The sequence below is a fragment of the Madurella fahalii genome (genome assembly GCF_045866475.1).
Source record: "Madurella fahalii IFM 68171 DNA, scaffold_1, whole genome shotgun sequence".
Lineage (NCBI taxonomy): Eukaryota > Fungi > Ascomycota > Sordariomycetes > Sordariales > Madurella > Madurella fahalii.
The window spans coordinates 8,545,010-8,558,630 of record NW_027263971.1 but is presented as its reverse complement, the minus strand read 5'-3'; the positions used below and the strand labels follow the sequence as shown (position 1 = coordinate 8,558,630).

Below are 13,621 nucleotides of genomic sequence, written 5' to 3'. Positions count from 1 at the left end.
TCCCAGGCCCATTCTCTCAGGTCCATTCTCTCAGATCCATTCTCAGACTCCCATTCTCTCAGAACCCCATTCACATAACCGACCCATAAAACACACATCGGATATGGTCCCCCCACGGGAACCAGTCCCGGACCCTTTGCTACAGAACGCAAAACAAGCTGCATGCGTGCCTATTCCCGACGCGGCTTCTCGCAACCCGGTTGGTCTCGGCCCGCCTCTTCTCAGCTCGGCTCTTTTCTATCCGGCTCTTCTCGACTCGTATTGCGAACAAGGGGGGCCGGCGAGCAAACAAGAGTCGACAGAGGGCAAGCAACAGGGAACAGCGAAGCAGCCCAAACCAATAACAAGCCTCGACGACGCAATCAGCAGTCTCCGAAAGGCGATCAAGCGCATCCAAGACGCAAAAAATATGATACAGGCGGCCACGCAGAGCCTGCTCCAGTACGAGTCAGATCTGTGCGTGACCGGCCAGACCGACGCCAGCGACGAGACGGCAGACGAGTCTTATCGCCTGTCCGTGTTTGAGAGCCGGAGGCTCGCCGAGCTGCGCGAGCTGGAGGACGCCATGACTAGGTGGCGGTCTGCGCGTGAGCCGATTCTTCTTTTCCCTCTCTTTGCTTCCCTCCTTCCCCTTCCCCCCCCCCCCCCCCTTTTCCTCAGACAAACAACTCATCGAATCTCCGCAGATGATATCGTGGCTTGGGGTTTTCTTACGGGGGGTTGATCGACGGCTGACTGCTTCCCACCTTTTCGTGGGGCGCCTGCAAACAGACTCGGCGGTAGCCTGCGTAATACCTAGGACCCCCTTCCAGCCTCGTCTCTACACCGCGGTGGAAAACCTGCCGCGTTAGGTTCCGCGGTCACTAGGCCGCTTAACAGCCCCCCTAATCGTCCAGCGTCTTTCGGCTGCTAGGGAAACTACGGTTTCCCGGGCTCTGAGCCCTGCCTATACTTCTGGGCCTTGGGCGAGGGGCGGGGATAGGGGTAGGGAGTTGTGTGCATGTTGGGAGGGTGGCACGCTCCGGACGACTTCGGAATGTTTGGGTTTCGTGTTTGGTCACCGACTGCAGTACGTTTCTTCGCTGATCTCAAGATCCAGATAGGAGAAGGCTCCCGGTGTGTTTCAGTTTCTTTTTCTCCTGTCTCTTTCATTCCGTGTGGAAAACCACGGACGGTGTGATCGGGGAGAGAGAGAGAGAGAGACCACACGGCGGGCGTATCTTTTGCCTCTGGTGTAGACAAACAATGTCAGTTTGATGTCCGCAGTGTGTGTGATTGAGCATGCATCCCGCATATTCACAAATTTACATCTGATAGCCTCGATGGCAGTCCGCTCTGTTTGTCACATTGCTGATCTCGGGAATGTCACTGAAAGGGCTGTTTGGATGCCGTCGTTGCAAAGTTAAGGCTGGGGGGTTAGGGTTATCGACGGCTTTTTCCTTCATGGAAGGGAGCACAAGTTATGTAATGAAGACGAGGTTCAAATCTTTGTCAAACACAAACATGTCTTGAAAGACAGCCTTCTCCTCGTCAAACGATCCGGAAAGCTCCGTCTCGGGGCAAACTGCGGCACTTGGAAATTCCAAGCACAGCGGCTGCAGCAATGCTTAGCCTCAGAGTTGTCGAAAATGGTGCAAACGGCCCGAAGGCTGAGGATGGAGGGGGCAATCAAAGCAAGTTGTTTCCCTAGTACTGTGTCGATTGACGGAGCAGACACAATCACAAAGCTCTGAGCACAAGCCCCTGCCGGCAGTCATCCCCTTTCCGAGAAAGGCTGCCCGCAGCATATGGGCGCAGCCCGATCCAATACAACCTGTCATCTCACAAGCCATGGGCGCTCGAGAGCCCTCCCTGGGGCAAACATATCGTGCAGTAGTGTCATGCAGTCGGCTGAGCTGGGCATTGCGACGGGCTGGGAGACTTGTTGGACCGGGCGGGGTGTCTGTGGCGTTTTGAGACTTTCAACAAACGGTGTGGTGTAGCCTCCACTCTCGACCCAAGCCCCGACTCGGACGCCCATGTCATACGAAGTCTCAGTGCGTTCGCATCGGGCCCGAATGTGCCCCGGCAGCGAAAGGCCGGCCAAGTGCAGGATTCCTGACGGTCTGGTCTTGGCCCTCCCCAGGGAAGTCATTTCTTGCATGCTGCACGGCGTCCTCGGCGGCTCCGAATAAAGAGGAGCGAGCTACGTGGACTTGGGCTTGGCCCGGTGAAACGTCCGATTGTACGCATCGACGAGCCGACTCCATGTCTGTCCAATCACGATTGCAGCTGAGCCAACCCCGGAAAGCCAATGGGCTCGCGAGCTCATTTTCTCGATAAATGTTTGTTCCCCCATGTGAGGACAGACGAAGCTGCCTACGGCATAGCTGTCAGTCCTTGGGAGGACCGGGAGCCCGTGTGATCCATGCTCCCACATGGCGTCTGGGGCTGCTAGGTAAACGGGGGGAAGGTTCGTGGCCCCTCTCCTAATTGTGGCGGGCGCAAGCATATGTCTCCCTCCTTTGGAATCTGCGGTTGCGAATGGTTGACGCACGCCAGTCCCTGCGGGCTTGAGGATGGCTGCCCAATTCCGAGCCAGTCAGATCGTCTTCCAGGGACCTGAAGTAAACAAGACTTAGCATCGGGAAGAGCACTGGCATTACCACACTCGTTCCGCCAAGGGCGGGTTGGTCCCCCCTACTGCATGTCTCGCTGCCTTTCACTACCGTGTAATGCAATGGTGCGTAGGCACTGTCCGAGATCGACAGCTGCCGCCCCTGCCTGTCCTGCCGCCGGCACCTTGGCTTCCCATGTTGCGGTGACGATACCGTAAGGACCGCGAAGGCTGATGGCTGTTCACACAGCTCTGCTCATCTCCTCGGACCCATACCTTCTGGCTATTATATCTACTGGCTATTTCCCACCCTCTGGCCCCCCGTGGATGAGGTCCATCCCATCTGGTTTGTACTTGGGAACTTCGAGAGAATCTACGAAACGTGACGACCCAACATCACCATGGCACCACGTGGAGTGAGTAGGCAAGAAGGGCCGGTAGGTGCCCACGGCATGGTTGAATCGAATATCCAACCAGGACGCGAGCTCCGGTGCTTTTCCGTAAGCAACATCTCCCCCTGCTCGATGGTGCTGGCTTCCGCTGACACGTACTGCAGCTTCCCAAGGTGATGTTGAATCACCCGAGCTCATGGCTTTGGTACGGCCGCAGGGTTCAGAAGCCGCCCTTCGCCAGTCTTACCCGAAAACTTTCTTCAGCCAAACAAGCCCCGCCTCCCGGGGGAGCCGGGAATGGAATTGCCTGCTCGATCAGTGGATGCGGGAAACTCTTCCCGGATACGGACGCTCTAGCACACCACGCCCTCGAGCACTTGCGCCTGATCCGGCCATGGACAAGCGTGTTCATACACGCCGGCGAGCTCACGCTGAATGAATTCCGGCAATATAGCGGCTGCTGCGAAGCGTGCGGCGAGGTCTGGCCGGCCCGACGCTTCCTGGCCGAGCACGCCATGGGTGGCGGCAACGCGTGCCAACCGGCAAGTGTCATCGGCGCGCGAACTCTGTACTCGAGATGCTGCGCCCTTCGGGACGGGACGGAACGCAGCTTGCCCGTGGTTTCGGTAAAGGCGACAGGGCAGCCGATGATCAGGGTGGAGTGGTGGTATTACCCGCCAGGCTTGCTCATGAGCTCCACCGATACGGCATACGTCCTGTCGAACGTCGAGGTCCCCGTTCCTCCGACGACCGGTACCGACTTGTCAGTCCCCACGGCCGTTTACCGACCCCTACCGCTCGCCGACGTGTACCGGATGATGGGCGAAGTGAAAGCGGTCCACATGGACCCGCGCCCGATCCCGATCCAAGCACAAATGCCCGCCGGCCAGCCACCAGAGCAGCAGCCCGTTCGGCCTCCGCCCGTCGACACGCCTCAAGCCGGGCCGGCGGTATTCGAGTTCTTGTTGGTTTCGCCACCCCCATTCCCGGCAAGGCAGGAAACTCGCACAAATGTCACACAGCCAGTCGAGACCAAGACGACTGTACTCTGGGATGACATGACTGACGACGGCGATGAGAGTAACTTTGACAGCGATGGGCCCGCATGGAGTGACGCCGAGGATGGAGAGTGAGATTGGCCTCAATGTTTTGACGGACCTCGAACGGATGTGCGCGCCATGATATCAAATCCGACCAAGACCTGGCTGCCGGAAGGACGGAATAGGAAGCAACAGGTGATTTCTATCGCTAGTGAAAACCAGTCCAGTGAGATCAGTGAGAGATTTAGTACACGAATAAAAGTCTGTTTTGTGCTCTTGACGACGAGGAAAGCCTCGGGAACTCAGGATGCTGATTTTGGAGACTGCTGGCTGCCGGCTGCCGGCTGCCGGCTGTTGGCCGCCGGTGACAGTGTTTCTCTCATGTTGCGCGACATTACACCGCATAGTCCTATCGCACATGCAGCCGGCTGATCATTTGCGACAGCGCCAGTCTGAAGTGCTGCGGTGGATGGGGTGTGTTCGACGAAGAAAGGGTGACATAAAGTCTCTTCGGGATAGCCCTGCTTTGTAAACCGAGTAAGGGTTAGGGTACATGTCTGATCCAAAAATGCCCCACCATGTAGCTCTTTCCGGTAATAACATCAACAAATCAACAAAAACACCCCTTGAAATCGCGGCGCATTTCTCCGACGCCGAAACTCTAGAACACCGGACCACCCGAAGCACACATGTGATTCCACAGGCAATCTTGTACCGAACACCATCGCCGAAACACCTGGAGCATTGCGCAGTTCATCCCACCAAAACCACAATGCCGAACGCAACCTCGCCCGCCGACACGGATGTCGGCCAGCGCGCCGCAAAGGTCCTCAGCGCCCTCGAGGGGCTCCAGTCGGCCTCGGGCCAGGAAATCACCATCCTCAAGCTCAGCGAGCCCATCTCCTCAGCGATATCATCCTCGACATTATCCGACGCCAACGCCAACGCCAACGCCAACACCAACCCCCCGGCCCGCACCTCGGACGTCTCCACCACCTCCCTCGACGCCCCGACGCCTTCCTCGCTCGAGGCCGACCTGGCGCACTACAAGGAGCTCTTCGCCAAGCTGCGCTTCTCCTACGTCGAGCAGGTGACCAAGGAGAAGTTCATCCGCGCCATCGTGGGGGACCCGCCCCTGATCGTCACGCCGCAGGAGAACGCCGACCTCGAGGCCTGCAACGCCGCCGCCAAGGCCGAGCTCAAGGCGCTCAAGACCGACGTCGCGGCCATGGTGTCCGGGCTCGAGGCGCGCGCGCGCGACCTCGCCGCGCGCTACGAGCGGGTGCGCGCCGACGCGGCCGCGGTGGCCGAGCTGCCCGGCAAGATCGCCGCGCTCGAGGAGAGGGTCGCGGAGTTGAGGGCTGCGCAGGCGCCCCGGGGCCGCGGTCCCGGGGAGGAGGATGGGGGATCGACGGCGGCGGGGATGGATCTGCCGCTGGGGAAGACGCTGGAGTTAGTGGACAGCAAGAGGCGGGAACTGGCGGCGCTAGAACGGCGGCTGGAGCAGCTGGGCGGGCAGGTGCCGAGGAAGCGGAAGGAGGCGGAGCGGCTGAGGGGCGAGGTGGCGGCCTTGGAGACCCGCAAGGCGAATAGCGCGGCTGCAGCCAGGGAGGCGAAGCGGAGGAGGGAGAATGCGCAACAGGGCGGGGTCGAGGACGAGTTGGAGGCGCGGGGGAGGTGGTACAGAGCTTCCGAGACGGTGCTGAGGCAGGTACTGGGTCTGCAAGCGTGACGGTTCAAAGAATGGGATATTATGCGGCCTTCTTTCGGTTTCTTTCTTACTACAACGTAGCATCTACAGGTACTAGGGTTATAGGACTCAAAGGGCTTTGAGATCGAGGGGGCGGGACGGGATGGGATGGGATAGGCTGCGCTGGGATTGGACTGAATTGGGTCGGGAATGGTTCGGCGTTTGGGGGATACCGCTCTGGGTAATAGCGGTCGCTTTGATGTTGCACACACATGCCTCTCATGACCGACTACTGCATGGTCTGACGATGGAATTCTGGGGCTCTTGTCCTTCAGGCCACACTGTGTGAGAGCGTTGTGCTCGGGCAGGAGTTACAACATCCCGGCGCAAATGCTCCGTCTGGCAGAAAGTATATTAAACTGCAGCGGCGCGGCTTTAACTGTACCCTGAATGCATCGCAGCTGGTCACTCGGGAAGCGCATCTGACGCCTAACGTTTTCGGGCCTGCGTCAGGTATGATGACCTCATTGGGCGTGAGACCTCAAAAAGGTCGCCATTCGCGCGTTCGTCGAAAATTATCGAGCGTCCTCGTCTCCCCTATCGGTCATATGCTAGCAGGGACCGTTGGTTCACACTCGACAATACAAGGACCGTCTCCCCGCCGGGCCGAGCAATCCCAACGTCACCTTGCTTATTCGCCCTAATAGGTTGAGGCCCACGGCGTGGATATGCTCAATATCCCGGCCACAGCCCGAGTTTCTCGATGATTCTAGGACGTGGGGACAACCCGGGATTTAGGGTACTGACACAACTTTGAGGATTGTGACACCCATGACGTCTCGTTAGCCTATTCCTCTGAGGAGTAGGTGTTTGGGTCCTTTGTTTCATCTGTTCTTTATACCTCTTTGACTCACACAATATCCAGCCAACATGGCACAAGCGGTACGTTTCTCGAACTCAAGCGTTGGATCTCTGTTTTTCTGCGACGTCGGGTACCTCGGCTACGCAGGAACGCTGGCCCTCACGAGAGAGTAAGAAGCATCTCACCCTACCAGTCGCCTGCGCGAGCTGCCAGATGGAACCCTAACCCTGAAGGCAGAGATGAAGATGAAAATAGAATGATGAGGGCAGAGAGACGAGTGCTCTTCATTTCTTATGGTGCAATACCTAGCTAGGTAGAACGGTGTAGGATAGGGTACCTTGTATGGGCCACGGCCCAGTGAAAGGCTTCCTGCAGCCGAAATGGACGTTCCCAGAAAGAGTCGCGAAGCCCCTGGGCGGGTGAGTGGTGCAATCATCTGGACCGCGATACACTCCGCTTTTCTGGCTGGTCTAGCGGGAGTTGATGGATTCGGCGGGCCGTACTAGCGGATGCCGGCAGGCCATGTGGGCTCAGCTGTGATAACCCTGAACTCTTAATGAGAGCTGGCGACATGTTAGTTGTGGCGCACACACCAGAGGAAATCCCCAGCGGGAATAGCGCGCCCTTACCTTGCACCAGCCACGCTGTTTACCGCCACAGAATCAATGCACCGCACGGGCAATATCAGCTCGACTTGCCCCAGAGGTTGCCAAGGAGATTCGAACCGATACCTGGTCCCCCAGCCCCGCGATTCCCGTGCCGCCGAGCTTCAGACCTGATCCATTCCTCAAGGAACTTGCGGTCGGCCAGCTGCCTGCCGTCCGTGACCTTGGTTTGGACCTGTGCCTCGCCCGCGTCAAAACTGAGCAGCGTCGGAACCGAGTTTATCATGTAGGTGAGGCCTAAGCCAGCCGACATGACATCTGGCGCGTCGTATTCAACGGTACAGTAGCCTACACCGCCCTCGGCCTCGCCAACCCCAGACTCGACAAGCTCCTGCATGAGGGGCGCCACGAACCGGCATGTCGAGCACCAGGAGGTGGTCCACAGGGTCAGAAGCGGTGTTCGTGCGGAGGACGAGAGGAGCTGGTACGTGTGGAATTGGTCGAGATTGCGGACGCTGCGGTGGAGTGAGACCCCATGTACGTCAGTTTTGCAGTTCTGCAGCCCCGAAATCTGCGGACTGGGCACGGGCATGATAATGTACGTGGAGTGGGACTTACGAAGTGTAAACCTGGTTCCGATTCCCCACTCGATGCGAGGTTGAGAACTGCAGGCGTGACGCCGGCTGCGAGCAATGAGAAGTGACGGCGCGCTTGGCCGATGGGAGAAGACGCTCGGCAGCTTGACGCGCCGGCCGAACGGAGAAGAAGAGCATTAGGAAGGAGTAAGATTAGCGCGGCTTGTGGTTCTGCAAAGCAAGCCTAACGGGATGTGGTTGTGTTGGAAACGAAAATTTATTTTGTGTTTCAAACTCCAGCTCGAAGCTTCTTACCGATCATCATGAACTCACAGCTTGCTCAATTGCGTTGGTGATTGCATAACCCCCCCCCCCCCCCCCCAAAAAAAAAAAAAAACAAAAAAAAAATGCTTGGCCAGAGCGCCCGCAGCACCCCGTACACTAATTAATTGTCCAGCAGCCTCGGGTGTGCATTTCTCGGTTCACTCGGCAAAACAAGCTTCAAGGGAGGGATGTACGCAGGTTCAATAAATAGCTAACAAGTGACTTGGCAACTCGTGTGCGGTCGCAGTTAGTGCGCTAGCCCACACCAAGTGAACAAGACAGCTCCAGCGGATGTTTCTCACGACACCGCTCCAAGTGTGGCATGTGCCCTTGGGTGCGTCATTCTGCATGCGGGGGCCCTTAACCAAAATGTCGACATCCAACAGAAACCCGGATGCGCAAGCCGGGCCGATGGCCTCCCACACCCCTTGAGCTATCCTGGCCCTGCCCCTCGCCGACATCAGATGCAGGGCGAGGGTCACCCTAAGCGGCGGTGGGGCTTTAGCGCGACGCCATGGAAGTGCCGTAAGCAGATCCCCGCGCAGGCCTTGACCAAACGATCAGGGCCCCCTGGGCCGTGGCAAACGCGGGGGGACAATGGGGGACCGGACAGGTTTCTGGATATGGGGCTATCCTCGCTCACGCAGTCACGGGTCGGTCATGAGCTGTCGCTCCTTTGTTTAGAAGATCCTGTCTCGGCCAACTGCAACTTGCAGCCATCTGATGATTCGCGGTCATTCTAGTGCCACCTTCCCTGATTTCTATTACCTCCAAGATCATGACGGGTTCGCCGTGGTTCGCTAGTTGTGTCGCTGGCTGCATGGAGTCTATCCCCTCCAAGGCTCCAACCCCCCCCATACTCCGATGTCGAGCCCCAGAATAGCAGCTGACCGGCGCCGTTCCCATGACTGATTGCCAGACGCTTTAACTCCAGAGGCTTCTTGGCCTCGTCTTGGCCTCATCTTGGCAGACATATCCTTGAGAGATGGATCTCCGTCGTCCACAACCGACCCCACGCATGTGGTGTGAGACGTGCTAGAGATACACTTATATCTCGAACTTTGCCTCCTCCCCTCCTCCTTTAGTTCTGTTTGCGTTGTTGCTCCATCTCTGCAGCCTCCCGAGCCCGTGTTAGAAGGAAGTCGGAAACCAACTCCCCGCAGGAATAGGCACTAGTGCCTAGAGCGGCACGAGTTTTGGAGTTTCTTGGATTCGCCTCACTCGGTGTGCAGCTGTCGCAGTTGGTGGCACGGCCGATCCATCGACCGCCTGTTTTTAGCTCTATCAGCAAAACTACCACATTCCCGATTGACATTGTGCCGACAGACGCCGTCCCAACTGTGCCGGGCACATCTTATATATTTCTTCATTTCCACTCCGTCTGCGCATTTTCAGTCAACTCTCGGGCCACAACCTTTCTCCCGAGGCCATGGTTCTAGACAAGGGCGACCCGCCACAGCGGCGGACATGGCGATCTCTTTTTGGCAGGGCGTCGGCTGGCAACCGAGATGTTCCCGAGAAGACCCGTCACTCTAAATGGACGATGGGCATCCTTGAAGACAAGGAAACCATTGAAGTCCCAGGTACGCTCCGGGTGTGCAACCATTGACCAGTCCGGACCACCACCGCCTAACTCGAGAGACAGGCTCGGTACTGCTGTTGGCCTCTGACCACAATGAGCCCCTGGGACTGCGGAACGCCCCAGCAAGGACTTCGCACTCATCCATCCCCACGGGCATACACCGGCAGATATCGGAGCAGCCCGTTGAGCCGAAAAAGATGACGAGCAATGGCAAGATCATCTTGGACCCTCAGCCGGATGATTCGGCGAATGACCCGCTCAATTGGCCGGCATGGCGGAGAGATTTGGCATTGTTGTCCCTAGGACTAATCTGCATGGTCGGCGGGGGCACAACCCCTCTCCTCGCCGCGGGCTTCACGGACGTCGCTGAAGAATACGGCGTCGATGTCCACAGCGTCTCGCTTACGACCGGCCTCTACATGATGGGCATGGGCCTGGGGTCCATCATCTTCTCGCCCACGGCCATCTTGTGGGGAAAGAGACCGGTTTACCTCTTTGGTGCCGTTCTGTTCATGGCAACCTCGATCTGGTGTGCTGCCTCGCCCAACTTCACCTCTCTGATTTTGGCGCGCATCTTCCAGGGAATCGCAGTCAGCCCGGTCGAGTGTCTGCCCTCGGCTACCATTGCCGAGATCTTCTTCCTTCACGAGCGTGCTTTCCGCATCGGCATTTACACCCTTTTGCTGCTCGGCGGCAAGAATCTTGTCCCCCTCGTCAGCGCCGTCATCATTCAGAATCTGGGATGGCGCTGGGTGTTTTGGTATGCCGCGGTTGCCCCAATGCCCTGTCCAACTGTTACTAACACGATCCGTGCAGGGTCGTCACCTTCGTTGTTGCCTTTTGCGGCGTCCTCTTATTTTTCTTCGTGCCAGAGACGTTTTGGGATCGAGCTCCTGTTCCGCGCTCGCGGAAGAACAGGCCGGGGTTCTTCCGGCGGTTCTCGTCCCGACACGAGGTTCTGCAGGCGGCGCGACCTTCGACCGCCCGCCCATCAATCGAGGTCGCGGCCGAGGCCGTAACAGCACAAGCGGTCGCCACGCCAAGGACTCCCCGTGTCGGATTTGCTCAGAATGCCGACTCGGACGCCGTCAAGCAGGTAGACACGGCAAGCGACACAACTGGCGGGAGCCACTCGACTAGCCACTCGGCTGATGGTAGAACCCCTGATGAGCCATCCGTCGATGTTGGAAAGGAAATCAGCAACCAGGGGGTTCCTGCGACGTCCCAGGAGCCTCAGCAATCACCAAGACTACAGCTTCCTCCTCAGGTTAAGCTAACCGCGCCCGAAAGTCCGTCGGCTTACCCAAGCCCGAACCGTTTCAACGATGTGGATAGTGAGTCGCAATCCATCAGGACGGTCGGACCTCAAGCCTACACTGCTGCTCTGCGCGAACAGCCAGCCCGTTCGTTCGTCCAGCAGCTGAAACCCTTCAACGGGCGTCTGGCCAAGGACAAGTGGCACAAGGTCGCCATCAGACCTCTCATCCTCTTCTCGTATCCCGCCGTCCTCTGGTCCTCGGTAGTCTACGCATGCTCGGTCGGCTGGCTCATTGTCATCTCCGAGTCGGTGGCAGTCATCTACCGCGAAGGCGCGTACCACTTCAACGCGCTGCAGACGGGCCTCGTGTACATCAGCCCGTTCGTCGGCGGCATCCTCGGCTCGGCGGTGGCCGGCAGGGTCTCGGACGCGATTGTCCAGGCGATGGCGCGGCGGAACGGCGGGCTATACGAGCCCGAGTACCGGCTGGTCATGGCGATCCCCATCGCCATCTCGACGGTGATTGGCCTGATGGGCTTTGGTTGGTCGGCCGAGGTCAACAACCACTGGATGGTCCCCACGGCCTTTTTCGGCATCGTCTCGTTCGGCTGCTGCCTGGGGTCTACGACGAGCATCACCTTCTGCGTCGACAGCTACAGGCAGTACGCCGGCGAGGCGCTGGTGACGCTCAACTTCAGCAAGAACGTGCTGCACGGCCTCGTCTTCAGCCTGTTCGTCACGGGCTGGCTGACCGACGACGGCCCCAGGACCGTGTATATCTGGATCGGCATCATCCAGCTGATCCTACTAGCTTTCTCTATCCCCATGTACATCTACGGGAAGCGCGCGCGCATGTGGACGGTGCGGAAGAACTTCATGGAGAGGTTCTAGGTGGGGTGTGGGCATGGGTATGCATGCATGAAACTTGGGAACGGGGCGGTATCATTTGTGCCTTTTAGGGTAATCATGGCTACATGGTCTGATTTCTTCCTTTTGGCGTTCGTTCGTTGCATATGACATGACCGGGCATGGCATGGCATGGCATGGCATGGCCTCGCAAGAGGTTACGGAGCATACATATTCCGGGGTGTTGGATATTTGCACATATTTTGTATTATAGAAGGAGGCTTTCTTGATGCTGCTTGTGGATGTGGGCGGCTGCTGATCCGATGGGACTGACGGGTTACGCATTGGCATGACGCATGATATGATAGATCATATCTCTAGCGGGTCACTCTTTAGCGAATACGAAGAATAATCTGCAATGCTCCGCTAATGCCAGACGTCGACTTCAAGTTTTGTGAGACATCAAAAGGTCTTTCAGCTTCGCTCAGAAAGTTTGTTGTTTGCTCCCGGGGGGGGGGGGGGGGGGGCCGGGCTTGGTGTTTGCTTCAATGGCTCCTTATCAGTGAGACAAGTCGTAGCCGCTCACACTGTGCCCCTATCCGTTCCCTTTTTTGGATTGCCCCTCCATCAGGTTTGTAGCAAAATGCAAACCAGCTGCCCCACCAGGGAAAAGAGCTGCGCAAACACACACAATCTCCCTTGGTACTTACGTTACCCAAGGTAGCTCAATACACAATGACATCCCGTACGCCACCCCTCCTCGAGCCCTACCTCCCCCCCATCCTGGACGAGACTGCCTTGGTGATTGTGACGGGCGTCATCGGCGCCTCGACAAATTGGCTTGTCCTCCGCCAGCTGCAGTCGTTATTGCTCAAGCCCAAACCCCCAGCAGCAGCACCATCACAAGCAGCAGCAGCAGCAGCAGTCACAGCCGGGGCTGGAAATGACGAGGACCAAAACAAGGAAGTCGCTGTCCTACTGGTCAGCTTCCTCCGCGACTTTGCATTCTGGAGGGAGAACCTCGCCCGGCTTGGCGGTGTCGATCTAGAGGCCCAAGGGAGGAGGGGGCGGTTTGGGTATGTGGATGGGCTATCACTGTTCTCTTCGGGGCTTGGGCCTGGGCCTGGGCCTGGGTCTGGATCTGGGTCTGGGTCTGAGGTGGGAGGCGGAGGGGGAGGGGCAGCGGGGTGGAAGCGCTCGTTGAGAACGGCGCGCTCTGCTACGGTCGTGGGGGATATCCGGAGGGTTGTGGTGGAGGTTGCGGAGCTGCTGAAGAAGGGGAAGGGTTCTTCTTCCGATGGGGGAGGGGAGAGGGGGAGGAAGGTGGTGCTGGTGGTTGACGGGTTGGATTTTGTGCTGGCTTCGTCTCCTGGTTCTGCTGCTTCGGATGCTGGCCAAGGGGACTCGCCGTCGGCGGCGGCCGTGGCGGTGAAGGATATGCTCATGGATTTGAGAGAGGTACGTTCGCTTCATCGTCTGTGGGAGCATGTACGGATGAGATGCACTGACTGTGATCTCCTACAGCAAACACACGCTGCCATCGTTACCCTGGCTGCTGACGACCCGCTTATCAAGGAGCAGGAGACGACGCTAGAGAAGAACCATGCCTGGTTGGCTCTGAGCCTGGCACACGAGGCGGACACGGTGCTCAGCTTGAGGCTACTTGACACGGGCACCGCAAAGGACGTGAGCGGCGTCATCAGAATCACACATGGCGGGGGCAATCTCGACACAAAGGACCACGAGTATCTGTACCATGTAGGGGGTGACGGTGGTGTTAGAGTATTCGAACGAGGCCAGTAGTAGAGAGATGATACCCCGGGTTGGTCGAAGCCCCGTACTGCTTCCTCC

At 58.1% G+C, this 13,621-nt stretch overlaps 6 protein-coding genes across 6 annotated transcripts; 5 read left to right on the top strand and 1 right to left on the bottom strand.

The window, feature by feature from the left end:
* Window positions 1-103: 103 nt before the first annotated feature.
* MFIFM68171_02326 (uncharacterized protein) lies at window positions 104-724 on the top strand (the record flags this gene model as incomplete). The annotated part of the gene is made up of 2 exons (XM_071057748.1): window positions 104-587; window positions 687-724. The coding sequence occupies 2 exons, from the start codon at window positions 104-106 to the stop codon at window positions 722-724; spliced, it is 522 nt and encodes a 173-aa protein (XP_070913849.1).
* A 2,324-nt stretch (window positions 725-3,048) lies between these two features.
* On the top strand, window positions 3,049-4,121 carry MFIFM68171_02325 (PR domain zinc finger protein 15; the record flags this gene model as incomplete). Its single annotated transcript, XM_071057747.1, has 2 exons — window positions 3,049-3,096; window positions 3,153-4,121. The coding sequence occupies 2 exons, from the start codon at window positions 3,049-3,051 to the stop codon at window positions 4,119-4,121; spliced, it is 1,017 nt and encodes a 338-aa protein (XP_070913848.1).
* Window positions 4,122-4,800: 679 nt separating this feature from the next.
* Window positions 4,801-5,760, top strand: MFIFM68171_02324 (Kinetochore protein Sos7 coiled-coil domain-containing protein; the record flags this gene model as incomplete). The annotated part of the gene is made up of 1 exon (XM_071057746.1): window positions 4,801-5,760. One exon carries the CDS (start codon window positions 4,801-4,803, stop codon window positions 5,758-5,760), a length of 960 nt encoding a protein of 319 aa, XP_070913847.1.
* A 1,504-nt stretch (window positions 5,761-7,264) lies between these two features.
* On the bottom strand, window positions 7,265-7,958 carry MFIFM68171_02323 (Thioredoxin domain-containing protein; the record flags this gene model as incomplete). The annotated part of the gene is made up of 2 exons (XM_071057745.1): window positions 7,265-7,700; window positions 7,804-7,958. The coding sequence occupies 2 exons, from the start codon at window positions 7,956-7,958 to the stop codon at window positions 7,265-7,267; spliced, it is 591 nt and encodes a 196-aa protein (XP_070913846.1).
* Window positions 7,959-9,513: 1,555 nt separating this feature from the next.
* Window positions 9,514-11,815, top strand: MFIFM68171_02322 (MFS antiporter QDR3; the record flags this gene model as incomplete). The annotated part of the gene is made up of 3 exons (XM_071057744.1): window positions 9,514-9,667; window positions 9,730-10,426; window positions 10,483-11,815. The coding sequence occupies 3 exons, from the start codon at window positions 9,514-9,516 to the stop codon at window positions 11,813-11,815; spliced, it is 2,184 nt and encodes a 727-aa protein (XP_070913845.1).
* A 690-nt stretch (window positions 11,816-12,505) lies between these two features.
* Window positions 12,506-13,573, top strand: MFIFM68171_02321 (DNA recombination and repair protein Rad51-like C-terminal domain-containing protein; the record flags this gene model as incomplete). Its single annotated transcript, XM_071057743.1, has 2 exons — window positions 12,506-13,228; window positions 13,295-13,573. 2 exons carry the CDS (start codon window positions 12,506-12,508, stop codon window positions 13,571-13,573), a joined length of 1,002 nt encoding a protein of 333 aa, XP_070913844.1.
* Between the last annotated feature and the right edge of the window lie 48 nt (window positions 13,574-13,621).